The following is a 25,836-nucleotide window of genomic DNA, read 5'->3' on the forward strand; positions in this document are numbered from 1 at the left end:
ATTTACTTAGTTGCTTGGTCAGATTTAAGGAGACACTAAGCACAAGAAAACCCACCACCCAAAGTGCGGTCAGGACCTTGAAAACAATGTACATCTTACCATGTGGCTGCACTCCCATTCCATTGTATGTCTCTTCCCCGGGGAGCATCCTTCAGTCTAAGTTCTGTGTTCCTCATGGCTTTGTTTGTATTGCCTTTAGCGATAGGCCTATAAGTGTTATTTTCATCTTATTTGTATTTAATTGAAAATCGTTCGGGGCACACCTTTTGCACTTCATGTTTTACTGTTGCCTTACTTCAATTATTTCAAGTACTGCATAGCTCTTTATTGTGGGAATAGACCACCCATTTCTTTTCTTTTTGATTGTGTTTGAATGCTTACACTGCAAATTAGATTCAGCAATTCATGTGCAAATTGCTTGGTAGCACTGGCTACAGTCCCTGCAATATGTCAGCATGCGCAGCATTGCCACCTACCTGCCCTGATTCCGTCCCTCCAGCTTCCTTGCCTTCTTCTCTTTGTTTTGGTACAAATGTTGGCTGTTTGGTCTTATATAGTTGATTCCTCATGGGGTTATTGTTTATTTCATAGACAAATCTACTAATCTGGGAGTGATTTCAGCTCCAGGTTAAAAATGTCTATTTAAAAGAACAATGGTCTTAGGGATTCCGCTAGTCTCTACCAGTACCGTGAGTCTGGTCTTTTTTTATGAATTGGAGTTTTGACTACATTTTTCTCCCACCCTTACTGGGACCGTATGTTGTGTTTCTGGTTAGAACAGTTGGCAGTTGCAGTCAGGCACTGTCTACTTCTTCTGGTCTTGGGCTACATAGGCCAGTAGTCCTCTTGACCAATTTCTCCTAAGAACCTTTGGCTTCTTTCACTCTTCACTCCAGACAGGAAGAGGCCTGTAGTTGTATTTGATATGGCTACTCACAAGCTTTTAAGACCCCAGTCACTATGGAACATACTAAGATGCAGAACATGAGCTTTGTGAACTAAGTGATGCCAATTGACTTAGTTGTCCTATGTGACTATAATCCTGAGCCTCCAAACATAGTAGCTCGATTCCTCAAAGTGGGATTGACTATGAAGTAGTCATTACTGTGTCCTGTATTTGTTTTATTATAGATATGGATATATCCAAAGCACATATACTCATGAATGTATGCTCTCACTCCTTCCCACATCCATATAGTTTACACATTATTTGTTATTACTGTTATTGCAGAATTGTGTTGTAGTATGTATTGTAGCTTTACCTTATTCCTGGTACCTCTCAGTGTCTTACAGTTGGTCAAATTGTGTTGCCTTCCCCATATTGTAAATTGCCTAGTCATCAAGAGAATCATCATGTATCTACTATCTAGTAAAAGACCACCTTCCTTGTCCTCCTCTCCCTGGTAACCATAAGTGACAAACAAATGTTGTTTTCTTTGTGTATTCTTATTATTGTGATGTTTTATAAAAGTGGTATCATGAATATTTGCCTTTAATGTTTGACTTATTTCCCTTGGCATAATATCCTCCAGATTAGTGCATGGGATAAGATGCTTCGTGAGCTGATCATTATCGGTATCAGTGCATAGTATTGCATTGTATGTATGCACAACGATCTGTCTATGCACTCAATCACTGATGGGCACTTAGGTTATTTCCACCTTTTTTGCTACTGAAAATAATATGCATGGGTATGCATATGTTCATTTGTATCATTCTTGAATCGTAAGGATATATATGCAGCAGTGAGACTATTGGATCTTAAGGTAGTTCCATTTCTAGGTTTTTGAGAAAGCGCCATACCATTTCCCACAGTGGTTGTACCATTTTGCAATCAAACCAATAGTATATACATTCTAATCTCCCTACAATCTCAGGAGCACTTGTCTATTTATTTTATCGTTGTCATTTTTGCTGGGGTGAGATGGTATATCATTGTGGTTTCGGGTTTTGTATCTCTGTAGAGGCAAATGATGCATACATCTCTCTTCATGTGTTTGTTGGCTGCCAGAATGGTTTCTCTGTAGTACCTGTTCATATGCTCCTCGTTTTGTTGTTGAGTTACTGGAGTTTTCTACAGAGGTTTGACCCTGCCGGCTATGCTTTTACCACATTCTCCCCAACCTGTAGGTTCTCTTCTTTACTCTTTGGGTAAACCACAAGGATGAGCATAAGTATTTAATTTTTCAGGAGGTCCTAATGATCTAGTTATCTTCTAGGTGCATGCATTTCTAGTTGTGCTTGATCCCAACATTAGAACCCCTCGCTTCATCCTTCTTTTATATTCCAGGAACTTTATCATTTTAGTTTGACCAGTTGGAACTTTGATACATTGAGTTTGTTTGTGTGTACAATGTGCAGTGTGGATCCTGTATTGTTTATTTTGCAAATAGATATCCACTTTTTCCAGTACCATTTGTTACGAAGTCTCTCCACAGTGTCTTTGACACTCTCTTTGATGAGCATTTGGGTTACTTTCAAGTTTCACAATTGTAAATAATACAGCTATGCACATTCTTATACAAGTCCCTTCTTGCATGTGAGCAAGAGTGTCATAGAAATGTTGAACTTTAAGAGATCATAACAATGCTCAATATTCTATGCAATCCCTTCCCCTCCCACATATGATTGCTTACATTGCTCAAAGGGACACTTGCTATAATTAAATGATAAGAGCACTATTTTCTATTTTTAATCTTAGTGATAAATAAAGGAAAAATTTACTCCTTCCATAAGCAGAACACTATACACGTGTAGATAAAATGAAATATCGTATATCATGCCAAATCTAGAAACAACACAACTTATAAATGCATACAAACAGAAACAATGCCATTGAAGACAATGTTTACCTTTTAAGGCACGGTTTTATCTTAATACTGGGGGTGGGTGGGTGAGGTTAGCTTTTAAACAGAACAAACTGTTGGGGTGCAGTGTAGACACTGATACCCAGATATCCCAGAACACCCTTCCAAATGGGTGGTTGTGGACATTTGAGATCTTAACAGCTGGGAGGCCATTTCATGTAAAAAGGCCCTCATGTGTACTTTCTGTCTGGCTGTTAGAGATGCAGACACTTCCAACAAGCCAAACCCATTGCCACTGAGCCAGGACAGACTCAAGGCAGCCCGGTAGGACAGAGTTTCATCAGAGACCGCCATCCTCTGGACTGTGTTCTGATGTAACAATTACTCTTGTGTTAACTGTAAAATCAAAATTCTTTGGCTGATCTCTGCAGCAAAACACATACACGTAACTTTTGCTGAATGTCCATTTTTCCTCCTCTGGGTGGAAAACCACCAGCGTTCCAATAAATCGGTTACTTACTTAGAGTTATCCTTCCATGTGAAACTATATTTCTTGATGACAACTTTTCCTACCCCGAGGGAAAAACAAAAGAGATTGAGAAACAACCTACCTTCACGTAGAGCTGTTGGAATTCCTCGAGGTTCAGCCGCCCACTCGGACAGTCCTTGAGAAAGCCTTTGTACCACTGCTTGAGCTCGTGCTCGTTGAACTCGGTGCTTTTCACCAGGTCCTCCATCACTTCAGGGGCCAGTTTGCTGTTCTGTTTCCCCATGCTGCCTGAAGAAAAGCAAATGAATGGAATTAGCTCCGTGGCTGTGATCATTTCCAACTTGACGAAGCTCCAAGTGGGAGTTCTGAGTAGTCCTTGGTTGGCAAGCCCTGAAGTGTGTATGATCAAAGCCTCCCCACGTTCGCCGCAGCCTCCTTGAACCTCTGGTGGAGGGTGAGAATGACTGACAGTTCAAGGTCGGAGAGCTCATCCTCCAGCCCCATTTTCCACATGGCGTTGATGCCCAGATGGAGAGGCAAGCCTCTCTTCATGCTCTTCCTATAAAGTAAATGGGCACGCTTCCTGCTTCTCCTGTTATGAATTACAGTGCGTTAGCACTGGCTGCACAGGCCCCCGATTCTACTTGCCATTCACAAAGATATGAAATGGGATGACTAATAAGAAATATAAGGCTTTCTAGCCAAGGGATGTGAAAGTGACTTGGATTGGTTGATCTAGATCTGATGTTGAAGTTTTGTTTAGAAATGAAAACATATTGTTTATTGTTGATTAGCCATATTAATTCATTCTACTTTTCTCCTCTCACTTTTTTTACAACATCCTGGAACGTGGCCTTCAGAGTTGACAAATTATTTGTGTCTTTTTATTTTTAGTGAGCATCAGATGACATAATTCCAGACTACTATTATGACAGAATAAATAAGAATCAAAGCACACAAAATAATTTTACTTATACTAATTGTGTCCTAGGTTGTATTGCCAACAGCACAGGACTGTGTAGGGGAAAGCGCATAGGGTTTGAAGTCATTCCTGATTTTGCCATTTAGTGTGTTACCCAGGCCTATAGTAATTGATCTCTCTATGCTTCCATGTCTTTAATAATAAAGCAAACTATGATAATAGAGCTACTTTAGCTTTACTTTGATGCCTAATTAAGAAATAAGTAGACAATAAAGACTAAAAAGAACACTCAAACATGAAAATACTTGTATTAGTACAGAGGAATAAAGAATTATTTAAAAAGTTGCCTTTGTTGATAATAATAAAAAGAGGAATCAAAACAAATTAATTGCAAATTGATTAAAGATGCTATGTTGAACTTGAAAATGGACAAGGCTATTAGAATGAGGGCAGCGCCAGAGGTTTTTACAATCTTGTCAGAGGAGATTCCAGTATGCGGGTAGGGCCCGTGTGCAAAGAGCCACTTGAGGGAGTGGGGGCACCAATGAGAAGCTTCTATTGGTCTTGGACACTTCCATTGGCAACTGTGAGGGCACTCAGCAATTTAAAACTAATTTGCCACAGGCACTATTTTCTGTAGACACGGCACTGGAAGACGGAGCTAGGTTCTGAAGAATTTACCCATGTGGCTTCAGTCCTTTGATGGACTTGAGGCACAAATTCTCTCCCAGGCTGCTGGCAAGTCTCCACTTGCAATAGCCCAGAGGGGTAATCGCATCACATGCTTTATTTTTAATACTTTTTATATCTTGTCCCGAAAAAGGATCCCACACCCTTTGTCAGTCACCTGCCCTAACATCGAACAATTCTTTCACTGAAACGAAACCACACCACTCTTGCAACTTCTGGGGAAAGCGCTTTCCTGGGCAGCACGTGACTCGCCGGCCATTTTCTTTCCCAGTTCTTCTGTTTGACCCCAGAACCAGAGCAAAAGCAACTAGGCCATTCTCATCGAGCACCTCCGCTTAGTTTTGCTCTTACTTTTAAGATCCAAGGCTCTTATTAGCCAACTTTCTCTTAATTCTAATTTATTCTAAGGCTCCACAGCTGGATGTGGAAATAAAGAGAGCACTCAGGCATCCGGTGTAATGAATCTGGGTAGGAAAACTGCCATTCTGGATTATCCTGGTACCCAAAGATACTTGTACAAGTGGTTCAGTCCTTCATTTTGTTCTTTTCAGTGGAGGTGCACACATTTTGAAGATGAATTAGTAAACAACAATCTCACCCAGTAAGTGTTTCAAATCCTTGCTGATGAAAATAAAAACCTGCAGCCATCAGTATGGATGGCAACTCAATGTAACAAACCCCAAATCCTCACCATTGGACCAATAGGCAACATCATGATTAACAGAGAAAGGATGGACTTTGTCAAGGATTGCATTTTGCTTGGGTCCACCTTCAATGCTCATGGAAGCAGCAGTCAAGAAATCCAGCAACCCATCACAATGGACAAACCTACTGCACAAACCCCCGTACAGTGGTGAAGAGCAAGGAGGTGACTTGGAGGACTAGGGCGTGCCTGACTCAAGCCAGGTTATTTTTGAGTTCCTCACATGCATGTGAAAATTGGACGATGAATAAGGAAAACCTCAGAAAAATGAATGGATTGGAATGATGGTGTTGGTGAAGAATATTCAAAGTATCATGGGCTGACAGAAGAACAAACAAGTCTATCATGTCAGACGTACAACCGGAATGTTCTTTAGAGGTGAGGAAGGATGGCCAGGCTTGTCTCAAATAGGTTATTAGGAGAGGCTAGATCTTGGGGGGAGGGGGAGGGAGGGCAAGGGGGGCGGGAACCCTTATGCTTGGCAAATGGAGGATCAGCGGAATAGAGGACGATCCTTAATGATATGGATGGACATCGTGGCCACATCAATGGGCCCAAACATGACAACAATGGGGAGGAGTTTAGATCATGCAACTAAAGACTGGCTGAGGTGGCATTTGAAGCTGTATCCCTGAGACTTCCAAGCACCATGATAGACAAGGGGGTGGAAGGCATTTCAGGAGAAGGAATAGAAAGAGCCAAAGCATGGAAGTTTGAGAAAGTTGAGTCAGTGCTACTAAGCTGTGAAAGAAGGGATAAAAGAGGTCATTTACTTTGCCAGACTGGCTACCTTATTTGGAAAAAAAAACAAAAACAGCTAGATTTTCTGAAACCCCCAAATTCAGAAGTGAGGTGTTATTAATGGGAAAATAGATTAAGTGCCTTTCCTAAGTGCCTTTAGAAGCTTAGCAACATTTCAGCTTCTCTGATGAGCAAAAGAGCTGAGATGAATTTCTTAGTTCCAATTGACTGAAAAGTGCGTGGTCTTTCACACACATGGGAAATGATGTCAAGACCATCAACCACAGTTTTGGAGACTCAGATGTGTTACCGCATGCTTCTTGGTTGTGGTTCATGGTCAGCACCATTGCTCAGGCATGCCTGGAAATGGGTGACTCATGCAGAAAATCCAGTTCTGGCATGGATCACTGTGGCACTGGCCCTGCCTCCATTGGGTCTTGCATAGATTCATAAAGTTTCTCTCTAGCCTCCATGAACTCCAACTCATACTCTACCCTGCTGCTTGAGTGAGGCTTCTGAACTACAAACCTCACTGTCTGATGCTCCCCTTAAGACCCTCAGTAGTTCCCTGTTGTGTACAGGGCACGTGCATAGCCCCATCTCAACTAGAAGTCCTGCCAAGTCATTACCTTCTTTATATTCCATCAATCTGACTTGCCACTCTGTATCCTAGGAAAAAGCAAGTACTTTACCGAGTCCAGGATTGGACTTCTTCCCTGCAGCATTGTCTGCTCAGGCTGCTTTCTCTCCCTTGAATGACCTCCTCTTCTCTCTGCTTAGCAAACTTCTTGCCCTTCTTCAGTTTCAACTCACCACCTTCTGCACGAAGCCTTAAAAGACTTCCCAAGGCAGACTTGGGCTCCCTAAGTATCTGTCTCACAATCTTCTAAGATCACTATTTATTTCTCTATTGCGCTGTTGGTTTCTGGAGAGAAAGGACTGCCTTTCACTTCTCTTTGCATCCCTGTTTTGAACATGATGCCTGATGGAGACTAAGTGCTCAACAAATATTTTTTTGAATAAATGAGGGAGACTGAGCCACTCTGAAATAGGTGCTTTGTCATTGGCCTTTGTCAAGTTATGGTATTGGCTATGTTTCTTTCAGGGACAATCAGTCTCATAATAATCTACACATAGGATGGAGGCAGTCGACAGAAGGAAGGCCCGCTCTTCTGGATGTTGATAATTTGTCTGTCTGTGGCACTAAAGTTTCAATACTTTGAAGGTGGTCCCGACATCTTGCATCAGTAGCCCCGGTGGTGCTTAATAACATCTGACAAATGATTGAAGGTTCCTATGGGTTGACATGATCCACCTATATTCCTTTTGTTCTGGAACCACAGTGCCATAGGTCAGGTAGTATATTTTGGGCAGAGGGACAGAATGGGGGGGGGGTGTTGTAAAAGTGACAATAAAGCTCATGACATCCCTAATACGGAGATTCAAGGACATAATGTGAAGGAAATTCATCCCAGCTCCGTCTCTAACATGCTCTGCGATTTTGTGCCTGATGCTTTTCTTCCCTGTTGCCCAGTTTCTCCACTTGTAAGACAAGTGAATCAGACCAGATGCTTTGTAAGGTCTCCCCAACTCTGTCACTCACTACTTCATACCCCAGTTTTGTGACTATGAAACACAGACTTTAGATTGGCTTGTCTCACCAGCGTCAGTGCCTGCTGCCTCTGGGCCCTGTTGGGACTTGAATGTGTGTGACTGAAAATGGGAGGTGACAGAGACTTGAGTGTATTACTTTAGGCCGGGTGCTAAGCGTTCAGATTAAGAGCGTGTCCCACTCCAAAGGAAAGAATTTTCCCACAGCTGGAGCTGCCGTCTCGTCTCTCTTCCTCTGGGACTGCCCTGAGTCAGAATCAACTCGATGGGAGTGTGTGCTGGGTGAAGTTTCTGTTATTTGTGTTGTTTTGTTGAGTTGCCAAACAACTACTCTACAGAACTCCTTGAGTGAATCACTTCTCCCCAACCCTGGGATCTTAGCTACCCTGAAGTCATCAGAAGAGACGGCCTCCAGATTTGGCTCATGCTTAGTCTTCCGCCTGGAAGGCCCTTCCTTTCCTTACCACCTCTCTCAATTTGACCCTACCTGCAAAACTCAGTTCCAATCCTTGATCTTCTCTACCAGTTTTTACTGCTCTCTCTTCCCTTTGTATTCGCTGTTATGGTTTTTTTTTTAATATCAGTAATGACCCATGGCCTGCTAACTGAAGCAGGCAGAAACCATCTGGTTTCAATTCAATCCAGCAAGCGCTTCTATGCATCTCCATGAGAAAGGTCCTATACTGGGCATGGTGCGATAAAAATAGATGGCATGCTTCCAATCTTGATGTGCTTAAAATGAGATGCAGGAGAACTTCCCAACCCTCGGAACAAGGCACGATGAAATGAATGGTCAGAGCAGAAAGCACGAGGGACAGTGACAATTTCCCATCAGATCAGGCACGTTTCACCCGTCACTGGTCTCCAGATGAAATAACGTAGGCACTGTTTCCCAAACTCATCCAATTATAGCAATCACCTTTGGTTCTGCTGCTAAAAAATACAGGTTCACTGGGCACTTCCCTGGACATTAATTTTGGTAGGTCTTAGGCAGGGCTGGGAAGATGTGCCGTGCAACTCAGGTAAATGTGATCAACAGTTAATTTGGGAAACATTGATGTAAAGCATTAATAAAGTGTCAAAGCAGGCATTTTAAGGAAAAAACACCCCAAACAACATGAGCATATCACAAGTTCTCTCTCATCCCACGCTGAACCCCACTCCACATCCATGCATCTTTGATAAGGTTTGGGAGCCCTTTTTATTGGAATTGACTACCATCAAGACTTTAAACATCAGACAATTACAGAAGACGAAAGTTTAAAATATTTTCAAGCCCTTTGGTTGTAGGTTTGGCATGCTTGAGTAGCACAGTTAAGCACTTACAACTGTGCTAGTTAGGTTTTGCATCAACTTGGTGGGACCAAGATTCTCAGTAGTTTGGCAGTTGAGCCTCATTCCCCCATGGTGCGACCTCATAATGTACTCAACTTCATGATGGGATCTGCTGTGAGCAAGCAAGCAAGCCATTGTAAGAGGATGAGAGAGGAGCGCAGCCTCCTTCTCAGGTCCCAGCTCTGATGCAATTGAAAGGAAATGTCCTCAGAGGTGCGGCCTACTGCTATTTAAGCAGATGCGGTGGGAAGACTTGGCTCTGCTTGCCAGTCTGAATCCCCCATGGCCTCATCAACCTCTGACTCTTTGGACCTGAGCCAATGGCCTACCATATTACCTGCCTGTCTTGGAAGGTGTTATTGGCCTCCTTTGGATACATTCAACTCTGCAGCAGTAACCTGACTGGTTAGCCTTGGATTCATTCACTTTTGCCTCCATCAGCCTGTGATCCTCCCTCCTGCTTCCGGCTTAATTTTCCTGCATCCTGGTCTGTCAGCCTCCGCAGCTACTTGAGGCAAGAAAAGCATCCAGTTTCACATCGGACCCATGGACTTGAACCAGATTGGACTCAACAAGTTCTACAACTGTGTGAGCCATTTTCTTGATATAAATGTCTATCTACCTATCCATCTATCTATCTATCATCTATCAATATCATTGGTTTTACTTTTCTAGAGCAGGGCTTCTTAAACTTTTTACAAACATAAACCCTTTTTACCTGAGAAATTTGCAGCATGAGCAAGCACTGCCCAAAACATCTTGAATGCTTTACATCTTTGATTTTGAATTAATTTTTGGTTATTGCATGCTCAGAAACCTTTTATAGTTGCAAAATTTCTTACAATGCCCAGGTTTATTTACCCCATATGTTTTTGCAACTCACAGCTTAAGAGCTTTCCTCTAGAACAGCGGTTCTCAACATGTGGGTTGCAACCCCTTTGGGGGCCGAACGACCCTTTCACAGGGGTTGCCTAATTCATCTGAGTAGCAAAATTTCAGTTATGAAGTAGCAATGAAAATAATTTCATGGTTGGGGGTGGCCACCACAACATGAGGAGCTGTATTAAAGGGTCGCAGCCTTAGGAAGGTTGAGAACCGGTGCTCTAGAGAACCCAGGCTGACACAGATACTAGCCAAAACGTTAGAAGCTTAAGCCTACCCAGAGGTAATTCAGGAGTGAGACCTGGCAATCGACTCTCAAATGGTCACAGTGATGGACACCCAATGGAGTACAATTCTACTCTGTACTCCAGGGGCTTCCAGGGTCAGAATTGACCTGAGGACAATTGGTTTGGCTTTTGGTTTTAGGCTGGAGAGTTTTGAGGTGCAGGATGATTAGGAGTTCTCCCAGATCACCTGGGCCACCGAGCCAGAACCCTCTCTTCTGACCCAGCTCAGTGGTCTCATCCTGTCCTCTCACCTCTGCGGTATGCTGTTTCCATGCCCCGCACTCAAAACCTGTAGCTACGAGGCATGTTTACAAAAACAGAGATCTCTGGGAAAGGAGGTTGAAGCAAAACCCATCCCCACCCCGCCTGGAGTCTGTAAACAAATGACATTAGACCGCTGGTTTCCAGAGACTGTTAAAAACAGCCCTGACAACTATGCCTCCAACTTGCCCGAGCACATTTGGTAGGGTTTGTTTTCCAATAAAGGCAAGAATCTGGCAGCCTGGCTCGTTCTGCCCCTTTATTCTTCACCCTCTGCACTGTCAAGTACTTACACGCCCCCAGCGGCATTTCCCAGGGGCCAGGGATACTGTTGATCACAGGTCGGTGTTTCACCCTCTCCCCGGGGACCAGAACAGCTTCAGGAAAGAAGAGAAATCCTTTCTCACAGCGTTCTCTGATGACATTACCTCAAAACCTGAACCCTGTGGGATTAGAGCAGAGGTTCTGGCCCACAAGCATGAAACAGGTGGGGGGGATACCGATTGCATCCTGAGAGATGCAATCCTTGATCCATAATAAATGAGGAAACGTGATGGTAGTGGCACTGTTAGGGCAGGTGGCAGGGCAAGTTCAAGAAAATATAAGAAATACATGAAGGCAAAAGCAGAAACGAACCCCAGGGATCAATCGTCTCATCCACCCTTTGTTTTCTAGAACAGGCTCGAGGCAGTTAAGAGAATTTTGCCAAGGGACGTAGCACTTGGTCACAGAGCCAAGAGACAGGCTGAGCAATGCTGAGACCCTCGAGCCTCAGCAATAAGACTCAGGAGCTGCTACAGTGCTCAGGCCTTTGGCCCTTGGGCAGCAAGGTAGGCTGGAGGTTCTGTAGGCTTGGGAAGAGCCATCTGTACAGGTCAGGGGTGGAGAGTGGCCTCTTGCCCTGGAGCAGCTACAACTCTGTTCCATGGAGGCTTCTAGTTGAGTCTTCACCAGGCTGGCCTTCTATCCAGCTCAGAAGCTGAGAACGGGGATGGTGGGAGGGGGTGAGGGGATAGAGCCGGGTCAGGGATTTCCTGGACGGTCCAGCCTTGACCCTGAGTCCTTAGAGCTAAGTGGATGGTCCCAGGTTCAAACTGGCCTGGAAACGTGAAGGCTGGAGCCAGGGCTCTGATCTACATGACGTCAAAATGGCTTGAGTGTCCCTCAGGGGTCTGACTCAGCTGCCATCGGCCTCTGTTCCCTTCTCCAAGGCACAAAGAGCCTTTGCTCAGAACCCGGAACTGGGACCATGACAAAAGGCACACTAAGAGACCAGGAGCTCGTCTCTAATTCTGGAAGAAATCCTATCCAGACCCAGTTTCTCTTTCACCCCATTTGTGGGCTTCCTTCTTTTTCCATCCGAAATCTCTCTTTTATTTTTCACGCAGACTCGGTTTATTGAGAGAAAAAAAAGTGTGCAAGTGTCAGGCTCAGTATTAACTCTTGTTCTTGCTACATCTGTGGTGCACATCTCTTGATCACTCGCATAGCCCCTTGGGTGTCCGTTTCATTGTCTGCTAAATGGAAATGATGAGATGTGCTCATAGGGTTGTTGTGAGGATAGATGAGATAATATATTGAGTTCCTTCCAACACTGCCTTCCTCTTAGCAGGTGTTCAACAAACACTATTATTATCCTGCTCACGGGGTCCAACAACTGGGCTACCAGAAGAGAGAGAGAGAAAAAAAAAGGCGAATTTAAAGATTCATCCTCCCCCGTGATACCAGTCGCCAAATCTGGGAGATTCTAATTCCTGTATACAAGGAGGCTTTAAGAAGTTTGTAAAAGATCCCATTACCTTTTAATTCAAAATTTCCATACACTTTTTGAAGGTGCCTCGTGCCACTGCCCTAACTCTCCTCAATCTGAGCATAACAAACAAAGAAAGGAACAAAACACTTGTCATTATGTTGATTTCAACTCAAGGCCACCTCCACCTCATATGCTGCAGAATAAAACTTAGCTCCATAGGATTTGCAAGGGAGTGAGCTATCAAAAGCTGATCCGTAGGTGTTTCGTCCAAGGTGCTCTGTCAATTCAAACCACTTATCTGGAGATTAGGTGACAAGTTGGGCTGCTAACCACAAGGTCAGCGGTTCAAAACTACCAGCTGGTCTCAAAACATTTGCTTTCTACTTGAACCCTTGGTATCAGCTCCTCATTTTCCCTCCTTCCTTCCCTCTCCCCCCTGAACCCTTGATAATTTATAAATTATTTTGTCATATCTTACACTGTCCGACGTCTCCCTTCACCCACTTCTCCACTGTCCGTCCCCCAGGGAGGAGGTTATATGTAGATCCTTGTAATCTGTTCCCCCCTTTTACCTCACCTTCCCTCCACCCTCCCAGTATCACCACTCTCACCACTGGTCCTGAAGGGATCATCTGTCCTGGATTCCCTGTATTTTCATTTCCTATCTGTACCAGTGTACAACCTCTGGTCTAGCCAGATTTGTAAGGTAGAATTGGGATCATGATAGTGGGGGGAGGAAGCATTCAAGAACTAGATGAAAGTTGTCTGTTTCATCATTGCTACACTGCACCCTGATGGGCTCCTCTCCTCCTCCGGCCCTTCTGCAAGGGGACGTCCAATTGCCAACAGATGGGCCCTGGGTCCCTACTCCGCACTCCCCCTCATTCACAATGCTATGATTTTTTCCCAGCACATTTTTAATGCAGTTTTTGTGGTAAAATTAGGTGCCTCGGCTGATAGTTGGGTCGGCTTATACTCAGGTATATACAGTAATTGGATTCATCTCAGGACCACCCTCAAAGAGAAGCCTTCTCTAGTTTCCAGAAGGGCAAAGAGTGTTGTCCTCTGCATTTGTGTGGGGCTTCGGGCTAACCTCAACCATGGCTCTGACGAGAGTATAATGAAAAATAATGTGTGCTGTGCTGCTCCCACCAAATGCTAACTCCTCGACAGGGCAGACTTCATTGGATTCATCGTGTACCCACAGAGTGGAGCACTGTGCCTGGTTCAGGGAAGCAGAACTCTACTTATTATGAAACATGGGGAATTGTACTGTAATCCTGTTGATCCTCTCTCCGGTAGGCAAGATAGGGCTGCATCACCGAAACAAGAGCATTCTCTAAGGCCCCCATGGTCCCAGCCAAGCATTAATCCACTTCTCTGCATCTTGTTTTCATTTCCCTTGCACATGCTATCTCTGACCATTCCATGTATTTCTGAAAATGGACTTCTATGAAAGGAAGGAAATAGGCCGTCGTTGGCAGCGTCTGAGCCATACTTCGTTCTGTGAGGTAGCATAGGGAAGACTCATTAATAATCACAGCCTTCTGTCCAGCAGATTGTCTCCTGGGCTGTGCTGCCAAGTCCCAGTGGGAAAGGACCGGGCCCTCATCTCAGGGCAGCGGGGAGCTGCCGAGAGCGCAGCTCAGCCCCGGAGAGTCGCACGTCACCTGCAGGTCCTGGGTCCCCGCCATGAAAGAACCCTGGGGAGTCTGCTGTGCACCCCCTCTCCTTGCTCTCAGAGGGAGGACGTCCATACAGCAGGGGGAGGGACTCACACAGTGTCTTCACTTGGTGGTAGAATCAGCACTCATACTGGTTTTCCTAGCCCTCGCCCAGTGCTCCTTCTGCTTTGAGCACAGTTGGTGCCGAGCGTGTTCCTAAACTGTGCTCTCCAAATTATGGGAACTCATGCTGCTCTAAGTTACTTGAACGCATGTGTCTTAAGTATGTTGTTGTTGCTGGTTGTCTTCGGCTCAAGTCCAACTCAGAGTGAATCCAACTCATAGAGTGGAGCTGCCCCAGAAGGTCTCCTAGATTGTGATCTTTATGGAAGCAGATTGGTAGGGCTTTCCTGTGAGGATCAACTCCTGGATTTGAACTGCTGAGCATGTGACCGCTGCACCACAGGGCTCCTGTCTTAAATGCAAAGGATCCCAAAGTTTTCACAGAAGGTAGCTCTAAAGGAATGACATGTTCTACTTAAAGGGAACATGATGTTCTGAATTCATTCATTCAGCAAGCTGCCGCTTGTGCTCCACCTTGCCTACGTGTATCCATCTTCCTGCCAGGTATTTCTACACTGCATCAAACAGAACATACTGTCACCAAGGGAATTAGTGTTCTTCCTCTTGCTCCACTGTTCATTACAAGGATTAAATATTTTAATTAAAAATTTAAAGCGAATCCATGTATTACAGCATAAGCTGCACTGAAGGCAATCACCCAAAGGCAAGGTTCTAGGAATTGAATGAATATCAACTGAGATGTTTCAACAAGCGGATGCAGCCCTGGAAGCACTCACTCATCAATGTCAAACATTTGGAAGACAGCTACTTGGCCAACTAACTGGAAGAGATCCATATTTGTACTCATTCCAATGAGAGATAACCCAACACAATGCTAAAAATTATAGGATAATTTCATTAATATCACATGTAAATAAAATTTTGCTGAAGATCACACAGCGGTCGCACTAGTGCATTGAAGGGGACAGCCAGAGGTTCAGGCCAGATTCAGAAGAGAACATGGAACAAGAGATATCATTGCTGATATCAGATCTTGGCTGAAAGCAGAGAATATCAGATTGTGTTTTGTTGTGTTGGCTATGCAAAGGCTTGTGACGGTGTGGACCATCACAAACTATGGACAGCCTTGGGAATAAGGGGAATTTGAGAACACTTTTTGTGTTCATGTGGAAGTTGTAATGGATCAAGAAGCATGGTTTAAGACATGAGCATCAGTGTTGTATCCTCTCACCATATTCATTTAACTTATATGAAGAAGAATGTGGCATCAGGATTGTAGAAAGGCTACTGTGATATCAAGTTGACATGACTTTGCTAGCTGACAATGAGGAAGACTTGAAGCCCTGACTGATGGAGATCAACGATTGCAGCTGTCAGTTGGGATTACAACTTAATATCAAGAAAATAAAAATCCTCACAATCGGACTAATAGATATCATCATGATAAATGGAAGATTGAAACTGTCCAGGATTTCATCTTGCATGGCTCCATCATCGATCCTCATGGAAGCCGTAGTCAAGAGTTCAATCAACGCATTGCATTGAGTAAATCTGGTGTGCAAGAGCTCTTGAATACGTTGAAAAGCAAGGGTATTCCTTTGAGTACATCCTGACAAAAACGGTGGTATTTTCAATTGCCTCATGGACAAGGAAGGTTGGACAATGAATCAGGAAGACTGAAGAAGAATCAATGTATTTGAATTATGGTGCTGGCAAAGAATATTGAAAGTACCTTGGTCTCCCAGAAGAACAAACAAATCTGTTTAGAAAAAGTATAGCCAGAATGCTCCATAAATCAAGGGGAGTGAGACTTCATCTCACATAATATGGACATGTTATCAGGAGAGACCAAAAATCCAAACCAAATTCACTACTGTCATGAACGACTCTACAGGACAGGCTAGAACTGACTCTGTGGGTCTCTGACCCTGATTTTTATGGGAGTACAAAGCCTCCTCTTTATCCAGCAGAGCTGCTGGTGGTTTCAAACTGCCAACCTTGCAGTTAGCAGTCCAAAGATTAGCCATCATGCCACCCGGGCTCCTTTAGGTGAGATCAATCCCTGGAAGAGGACATTAATGCTTGGTAAAGTCAAGCAGCAGCACAAAAAAGGAAGACTCTTGACAAGATGGATTGGCACAGTGGCTACAAAAAATAACAATTGTGAGGATGGTGCAGGACCAGGCAGTATTTTATTTTGTCACCAACTTGATGGCACCAACAATAACATATAGCATCACTTCTGAGTGCTTAAGGGTGGGTCTAGTGCTGTCCGATGAAATCCAGAGAATAAAGGAAAGCTGTGAGAATAAAGGAAAGTTCTAAGAACAGTAACATCTCAGGGTTAACAACCTCAGTTCTCTTTTTGGGAATGGAAGTTTATCTGATGGTAAAGCCCACAATTCTGAGAACTTAGACTGGAACTCTTGACCACCAAGCCAGCTTATGATATCCATATATCTTTAGGAAAAGTTTCTCGGCACTCCCCCTAAGCTCCGTGTAGATTTTCTGTGCTTTGATGGGTTTATGGGAATCATATCTTTCATGATAGCACCGAGGCACTTTGAAAATTGTAAAATTGTTCCTAACTCTTAGTGAGTGCACTCCCCATGATATCTCAAGAGAGAAAATGAGAGCCGGGTACATGGAAAAGAGGAGGCTTTGTAGGCAGGGATGAAAGGAGAGAGGGAGCCTGGAAGACATGGGCAAGAGTAGCAACAACGCCTGCTGATGAACAGCTTGCACCAAGAAGTAGCTGAAGGCCAGGTAGCCAGGTAGAAGGAGAAAGGAAACCGCGTGGCCTTGGGGGAGCTAGGTGGAGAGAGCATGTTTACCAAAGGTTGCTGGAAGAGGTTTCTGTCTTTGTTGTGCTTCCAGCTCTGAATTTTGCTGACCCTGTCCTTGCTGGGTCTTTGTAAAGTATCCAGCAAGGCTGGAACAAAGCACTTTATTGTGGCATCTGAAAAATATCTTAGCTGAAAAGGACAATGCCAAGGCTAGGAGGACTAAAATTAGACCTTCCGGTTCTGTTTGAGTTGGCAGTCATGAGCACAGGCTGCTAACGCAGCATCCTCCACCCACCCCTCTCACAGCCGTGGGCCTTCTGAGCGCACAGGTAACATGTGCTGAAGGCGAGGAAGTACTGCTGTTTCAGGCACCCTGCGGGTATGACACATGCCTCTGAACCCGTGTCACTGACCCTTGGAGCCATGTGGAGCATTGTTCAGTCTGAAGGGGTATGCGTCCAGATCAACTAATTCACATATTAAGATAAAACCATCTAGATTCTTCCCTTTCAACGATTGGCCTGCCATACTGAAAGCAAAAGGAAACTTCAAAAGAGGTCCTAACTTGGAATTTGACCTTTACCCAAGACTTCACAGCCTCACCTATGAACTCCTTGCGGCAGCCTTAGAAACAATTCTAACATGAGGCTGCGGTGAGCTGAGACACCTGGTTGTGGTCCTCCTTCTAACTTGCTTTTGGGAAAGCTACTGAAGCATTCTTCCTCTATTAACATTACATTGAGTATATTATTACCTCAGAAGTTTAAATGAAATAACAAATTTAAATAGCCATTTTTTCAGGAGTAAAAACAACAGCGGAAGCCATGCCCTGATGGCTTAGCTTGCTTCATCTTCACAACAATTTTGTGAAGTCCACACCACCCACATGTCTTCATTTACGTTCGAGGAAACTAAAGCTAAGAGGGTTTAAAAAGCTTGGCCATCAGGAAAATGTTGGGATTTGAACCTTGGGGTGTTCATAGCCAATGGCAGCTTTCTCAAAGCTTATTCAGGGAGACGAGAGACAAGACAATGTTTTCCAGGGCAAAAACCGACATTCAATGCCAGGATTCCCCTGTCTTCTTCTTGCCAGGTACTTTGGTCTGTATGTACTTATTTCCTTAGGTGAGCAAGTTCAGGTACAGAGAGGTTTGGACAGCTCTCTCCCAATTGCCTGCCTTTCTTCCCAGTGGGGTTGGGAGGGCCTGGGATGCTAAGCAGAAGGGCAACATGAAAGGAACAGGGGCTATTTATTCTGGAGAGCCAAAGACTCAAGAGAGGAAATTTGAGCTCTCCTCAGATAAGTAAAAGATTTATTGGCATAGAAATAGAAATATAGATCAGCATAATGGAATGGAAAGTCTAGAAATAGATCCAGCAATGCATAATCACTTAAAGGATGATCAAAGAAGCCGTTCTGAATAAGAGGGAGGGGAAGTATAATTTTTCAAGTGACACTATCGCTCCTTGATAGCAATTTGGTGAAAAAAGTGGAACAGAGTTGCACAATATGCCACCTTTAAACAAATCCATACCATTTGAAACACAGACTTTAGAATAAAATATTAAATAAACACAACTTTAAAAATATTATAGATAAAATTTTAATAGCTCTGGGAATATATATATTCACATACAAATAAAATATGGATCATTGAAGAAAGCATCAGACTCAAAAGAGATGAATAATCAAAGAGTATGAATATATCATTCATATCAAAGCAAACACAAATAGTAAGCAAATTCAGAGAAACATGTCATATTTAACCTATTTATTAAAGTCAAAATTGGCTTTCAATTATGAAAGCAAAGGTAGAAATTATAAGAGATAAGATTGCTACATATAATTACATAAACATTTACAGTTAAAAAAAACCTAAGTATAACAGTTTTTTTAAAAGGGAAAATATCAGCAAGATAAATTTATTTGATCTATTAAAAGTATTTAGGAGCTGATACCAAAGGCTCAATAGAAAGTAAATGTGTAGAAAAGAATGAAGGCAACATATGTACAAAAATGCCTGATTAAATCGATATATGGATTGTAATAAGAGTTGTACGAGCCTCCAATAAAATGATTTTTAAAAATGAATGGGAAGAGGATTATGTTAGAAAATTGAGGAAAGGGCATGAACAGGAATTCACAAAAGATGACCTATCAATGGCCAAGTTCAATCCTAAAAAAAGTAGGTTGATATAACACTCTAGAAAATATTAGAAATCAAGAACTATCAACATTCTTGATTTTAGTAGAGGATAGCTTAAGATATATAATCCAAGAGAAAAATTTATACATAGGAATATGTTTATTGCAGTTTCATTGAATAGTAGTAAAAACTCCAGAACCAATGTCATTTCCCTAGAGAAATGGGGAGGTCAGTTAGCTCATGGAATAGACAGTTATGAATATCATGTTTTAACCTAGCAAATTACCTATGCTAAGTGGGAAAAAAAAACCCCGCAGAAATACACAATTGAATACGTGCTACAATTTCAACTACATAGTATTAAAAAATGAAGTAATTTGTTTTCTTCTATATGAAGAAAATACTTCATGCTATGTTCAAAGTGCATGCTTTGTATCAAGATACAGAAATGAATAAGATACTGTTCATTCCCTAAGGAAATTACTGACCCAATGGGAGAGGCCAATACTATGCAAAACACAGATTACAATATGTATGAAAGGGCCTTCCAAGAGTTACATAATGGACTTCAACACCTATTTCCTATAAAAACACTCAATCAAATAAGAATGGAAGGGAAATTCCTCAACATAATAAAATCCATATATGAAAATCCAACAGCCGGTATCACACAAAGTGGGGGTAAACTGAAAACATTTTCCCTGAAAACAGGAACGAGAAAAGGGTATCTCTTTAACACCACTTTTTTTTACAATATTTCTACTGGAAGTCTTAGCTAGAATGATTAGACAACAGGAAGAAATAGAGAACCCAAGGACTCCACAGAAAGACTGTTGAAAACAAGTGAGAGATTTGGTAAGTAGCAGAACATGAAATTAACACACAGAAATCCATCAGCTTCCTATCAAGAAGTGAAGAGAGATCCATAAAAGACATCAAGAAAACAATACCATTTATAATCGCCACACAAAAGATGGAACACTTAGTAAGAAACCTGACCAAATAAACAGGGCCTGCACAAGGAAAGCAAAAGAATATTGCAAGAAACCAAAAGAGACCTACACAAATGGTAGAATGGTCTGGATAGCCTATTCTTCCAGTCTGGATAGGAAGACTTGATATAATGAAAATGTCAACACCACCTAAAGCAATCTGCAAATAACATACAATTCCAGTTCATATCCTAACTTCATTCTTTAAAGAACAGGAAAAAGTAATCGCCGACTTCATATGGAGAGGCAAGAGGTCCAGGATAAGCAAAATACTTCTTAAAAAGAACAAAGTAGGAGGCCTTGTACCACCTGACATTAAAATCTACTACTGTAATAGTAGTCAAAACAGCTTGGCACAGGTGCAATGATAACTACATAGACCAATGGAGCAAGATAGAAAACCCAGAAATAAAAGCATCCACCTACAGGCAACTGATTTTTGACAAAGTAAAAAAAAAAAAAGAGAGGGGCAAGGGACACCATATTCAACCAATGGTGCTGGAATAATTAAATCTCCATCTGCAGAGCAATGACCAGGACCCATACCTCACCACATGCACAAAAATGAACTTAAATGGATTCAAGACTTAAATGTAAATCCCAAAGTTTTAAGGATCATCAAGAGAGAAAATTGAGAGAAATTTAAGGGCCCTTTTGCAAAGCATCCACAAACTACCAACCATAATAAGGGAAGCACACACAGTGGAAGACAAAATAGATGACTGGGACCTATTTTTTAAAAAGACACTTGTGCACATCAAACAGCTTCATCAGAAGAATAGCACAAGAGCCCAGGATTGGGAAAAACATTTAGCACTAACACAATGAACAAGGAACTAATTACTAAAATTGATTGAATTCTGCAACACCTCAATAAGAAAAATACAATCAAATTAAAAGTTGGGTAAAGGACATGAACAGATAACTCACAAGGAACTATGCTCAGATGGCTAACAAAGACATGAACACAATCACTGGCCATCTGAGAACTGCAAATCAAAACAATGATGAGCTATCACCTTACACCCACAATGATCTCCCAATTAAACAACAAAACTGAAAGCAATAAACGAGGGGCCGGAACACTTAGACAATGCTGGTGGCCATGTAAGCATGTACAACCATTGTGGAAAGTGATAAGACACTACTTAAAACAATTGGGGATAGAAATATCATATGAGCCAGCAAAGAAATTGCGGGGCACATATCCTAGAGAAGTAAGAGATAGAACACGAACAGACGTATGCTCTTCCATGTTCATTGTAGCACAGTTAACAATAGCAAGAAGTTGTAACCAGCCCAAATGCCCATCAGAAGAAGAATGAATAAAGAAACTCTGGTGTATATGCAATGGAATATTATGCATGCCCCAAAGACAATTAGGAAACCACGAAACACCCCATGACTTGGATGACCTGGAAACCACCATTCTGAGTGAAGTTAGTACATCATCAAAGGGGAAATAATTGTATGAGTCCACTACTATCAGGAAAAAAATGAAGACAAAGGCAGGCGTCTGCTCTCAGGTCATGTAATCTTCTAATCCAGTCTCCCCAGCAATGAGGTAGAGAGCTTGCCTAGTGTCTGTGAACTATACTACACACCTCCTTAAGTGTACATCTTCAAAACCATATGTCACACCCCTTTATATGTACATCTTAAAAACCATATCCCTTCAGCTGAAGTCAGTTTCTCAAGGTGGGAGGAGAAGGAGAAGATCATTCCATTGCTGCCATACAACTTTGTATTAAAGTTACCCCAAATCAACAGACACTATTAGAGTGATAAGTGAACCTTACTGGAAATTCAAGTCAAGAAGGTGGGAATGTCCTCGTATGTCTCAGAGAAGACCAGGACACTCCTGTTGGTGGAGCAACCTCCCATTGGGGAAAAACAAAACAAATCAAAATGCTTAACAATATTTATATAGAACCCCAGGGGAGAACATGCCTGCTACTGTGTTCCTAATTGGACACTTTTGACCTAATTTCTATTCAGCTCTGCATGACTCACACCATGCCCAGGAGCATGGCAGTAAAAGATGAGGAGGGAGTGCCGGTGGGTTGCAGAGAACTGAAAACAATGAGTATGAGAAGAAAATGCCCTGAAATTCGTTGTGATGATTACACACTTCTTCTTAATAAGATTGAATGGTTACATTGTATGATGTATGGACTTTATGCCAATAAAATTATTATTAAAAATATGGAATGAGTCTATGATCTTTTTGAAGTCATCTCATATTCCTGTAATGGACAGGGGAGCCCTGATGGTCCAGTGGTTAAAGCTGTAACTGAAAGGTTGGTTGTTCAAAGTCAGCAATTGCTCCGTAGGAAAAAGATGTGACCATCTGCTTCTACAAATATTACAGACTTGGGAAATCATATGGATTTCCCATATGACTCTAAAGATTCCCATATGATTCCCTTAGGATTCTAAAGAAACAAGGCATTGGAAGACATAGACATAGTAAAACTGTGGTTCTACAGTCTGATATGGTTGCTATGAGTTAGAATCACCGTGACACTGAGGGGTGGTTTGGTTTTATATTGTTCAAGGTTCTATGACAACACATTGGTGTTGATGGTGAGAGATCACCTATGGATTTGCATAAAACTACTCAAAATTAAAAGTGTCATAGTAAAATTGCATTAATCTCCCCTATTATGTTGAAGGAAATTTGATGTTACAATGGTTAAACACTTCACTTCTAACCAAAAAGTCTACTGTTCAAACCCATCAGCTAGAGCTGTGATTCTCAACCTTCCCAAGGCCGCGAAACTTTCATACAGTTCCTCATGTTGTGATGACCCCAACCATAAAATTATGTTCGTTGCTACTTCATCACTGTCATTTTGCTACTGTTATGAATCGGGAGACTCCTGTGAAGGGTCATTCGACACCCCCAAAGGGGTCGTGACCCACAGGTTGAAAACTGCTGAGCTAGAGAGAGGAAGACCGGCTCCCTTAAAAGGCTGCAGCCAAAGAAACCCCATGGGGCAGGTTTACTCTGTTATATGGGCAGCTTTGAATTAGAATGGACTTCACAGCATCCAAGAACAGGTCGTTCTTGCATTTTGTGCAGATAATAGACGCCACCTTCGTTCATTTCCTTATAGGATTTGTCATTACCTGAGGAATCTGAAATTTTTTCTCTACTTGCCTTCCAGCTTGTGAGGTGGCCAGACATAGTTTCAAATTCCCCACTCCTTCCATTCCATTAGCTAACCAAAAGAAAGGGTAAGCCCTTGGGTAGCTCCTTTACTAGTTCTGTATTTAGAAGTCTTCCAGACGTGGCAAAACTTTTCTCTCCCAAAGATCAACAGTCTCAAGCAGGGAGACTGGGTGGAATGAAACGATTGGGTATCTCATTGATGATCCAAGGAGGATATTTTTTCTTAAATTATTGAACAATAATATAAACTATATTTGATTGCTTTTTGAAAGAACCAACTTTAAAATACACTAAGGATTTTCAGTTGGAGAATTAGTTAAAATTTGATCAAGAAAGACAAAGGTAAATGTTAAATTTGTTACTTATAGAGGACGGCACATTCTGAAAATGTTCAGGGGTGGAGATTTCTGAAACTGATGCAGGAAGGGGTTTGGTCTTCAGGAAAGAACACAGCAGTCCAGAAAGGAGCTTGTCACAAGGGTGGCAGAGCTAGAAGTGCTGACATTGGGTCTAAGAATGAGGAGAACTCATTTTCAGAAACAAAGGAAAATTTTCAATCAACCAAACTCTGCTGATCCTTTTGTGAAATGTAAAAATCAGAGAAAGATCCAAGGAAACCTATAATTGACTGTGAATTAGTTATCACCTAAAGACTGATGTTAAGTGGTTTTAAAAGTCTAAGTCAAGTAGAACTACTAGGGACATGATAGAACACATACAAGCACAAGCACAGTACATCGCCTTCTTGATATTAGAGTTAGTTTGATGGCAGGAAAGTCTTTGAGAGCCACATTTGGCCATCCATACCAATCCAAAGCAGACTCCTCGGCTCTCTAAACTGGAAAGGAGCCAGGAGATTCTAAACTTGGATCAACCTTTCCGTTTCTAGATGAAGAAGCGAGGACATGGTTTCTTTCTTTCCCCTTTTATTTCAGAAGAATATAAAGAGCATAAGTGGCAGATCTAGTTCCAAAAACAGTGTTCCAGCCCGATGTTCTCTACTGATGCAGTTTCACTCAGAATCTGTCCGCAAAAACATCAAATAGGCAGCAGAAGAAATGGGGTTACTCATCTTCAAAGGAAACACAAGGCATTGGAAGACAGAACCTCCTTTTTGTCCCAATAAATCAAGGGAGAATCAAGTTTGTAAACCGAGTCAGAAATGTGGGAGTCAGCCTATGCGCCTCCATTCCCCTCATGTTGTTCCCTTCATTCCAAGCAGTCACAAATTCTATCATTTCTAACCATGAATTCAACTTCTTTCTATCCCAACTGACCCTATCTTACGTTAGACATAGCTTTTTTCTATTTGTTATGTTTTACAACTATCAGGCTCCCTTCCTGCTGTAATCTTTACCATTTGTTCACTCTATTATTCACATGGCTGCCACGCTTACTTTACTAGGAGAAAATAGTCACCTATGAGCACTTCTAGTCTCCAATTTAACCCTTCATTATATTCCTGTTGCTTTAAAAAGGTCAAGTTCCATAGTGTGAGACTTGGGTTTTATGCCAACTTGCCAGGGTTTGGCCTTGAGGCTGAGCAATCCGCCATGCTGTGCTCAATGTAATGCAATCAACTTCAGGATGGGATCTGCTGTGAGCAGCCAATCAGTTGTAAGAAGATTAGGGGGGCGTACAGCCCCCTTACTCAGGTCACAGCCCTTATGCAATTGAAAGGTACCATAATTTCCTTATGGCTGTAGCCTACTTCCTATATAAATAGAAAGCTTGCTTGGTTTTTGCTCTGTTGACATCCTGCATCTGGCTTGCAACTTCTGGTTCTTTGGACTTGCCATACTGCCTTCTTTGGGCCCACCATACTGTCTGCTAATGCTGGGAGTCATCATCAGCCTGTCATCTGACCTATCATCTGACCTGCTGACCTTAGAGTCACTCGCCTCCCAAGGCATCCCCCTGACCTGCTGACCTTAGATTCATCTCCCTCTGCGGACTGTGGTGGTCCAGGTGATCCTGGATTCATCGGCCCCCAAAGTTACTTGAGACAACCTACCATGTGACCCACAGACTTGAAACTGGACTGCAGTTACCTGTTTCGATAACTGTATGAGTCATTTCTTTGATATACATCTGTCTCTCGTACACATGGTTTTGCTTCTCTAGAGAACCCAGTCGAACACATTTCTCCCTGCCATTGAGTGCGCCATGATCTTGCTGAGTCTGTCTCTCCAGTTTCCTTTTTTCTACTACTCCCACTACATACTCCCACACTCATATTTACACTCTCCAGAATGCTCCATTCTGAGACCTCTGTGAAAACACTAGGCATTTGTAAAAGGATGAATGAAATGAACAAACATGCCATTCACGATGAGCACTGAGCTGTGCTAAAATATCACAAAAGAGGTTTAATAAAGATATTTTTAATGATACTGATTTATTTGCTAGTTAATCCTCTCTAGAAGCCCTGGTAGTGCTGTCAGGTAAACTTTAGACTGCTAACCTCAAGGTTAGTTGTTCAAACTCACCGGGTGCTCCTTGTGAG

At 42.4% G+C, this 25,836-nt stretch overlaps 1 protein-coding gene across 1 annotated transcript in view; it reads right to left on the reverse strand.

Annotated features, from left to right (window-relative positions):
* VSNL1 (visinin like 1) overlaps positions 1-25,836 on the reverse strand; it is a 122,370-nt gene that overhangs the window by 65,612 nt on the left and 30,922 nt on the right. Inside the window, exon 2 of the mRNA XM_004696048.2 lies at positions 3,419-3,585. Within this exon, the coding sequence (XP_004696105.1) occupies positions 3,419-3,580 (162 nt within the window). The 5' untranslated portion in view covers positions 3,581-3,585. The remainder of the gene's footprint in view (positions 1-3,418; positions 3,586-25,836) is intronic.

Source organism: Echinops telfairi, unplaced genomic scaffold (assembly GCF_000313985.2).
Source record: "Echinops telfairi isolate 266 unplaced genomic scaffold, ASM31398v2 ScPeMD7_9;HRSCAF=40, whole genome shotgun sequence".
Taxonomy (NCBI): Eukaryota; Metazoa; Chordata; class Mammalia; order Afrosoricida; family Tenrecidae; genus Echinops; species Echinops telfairi.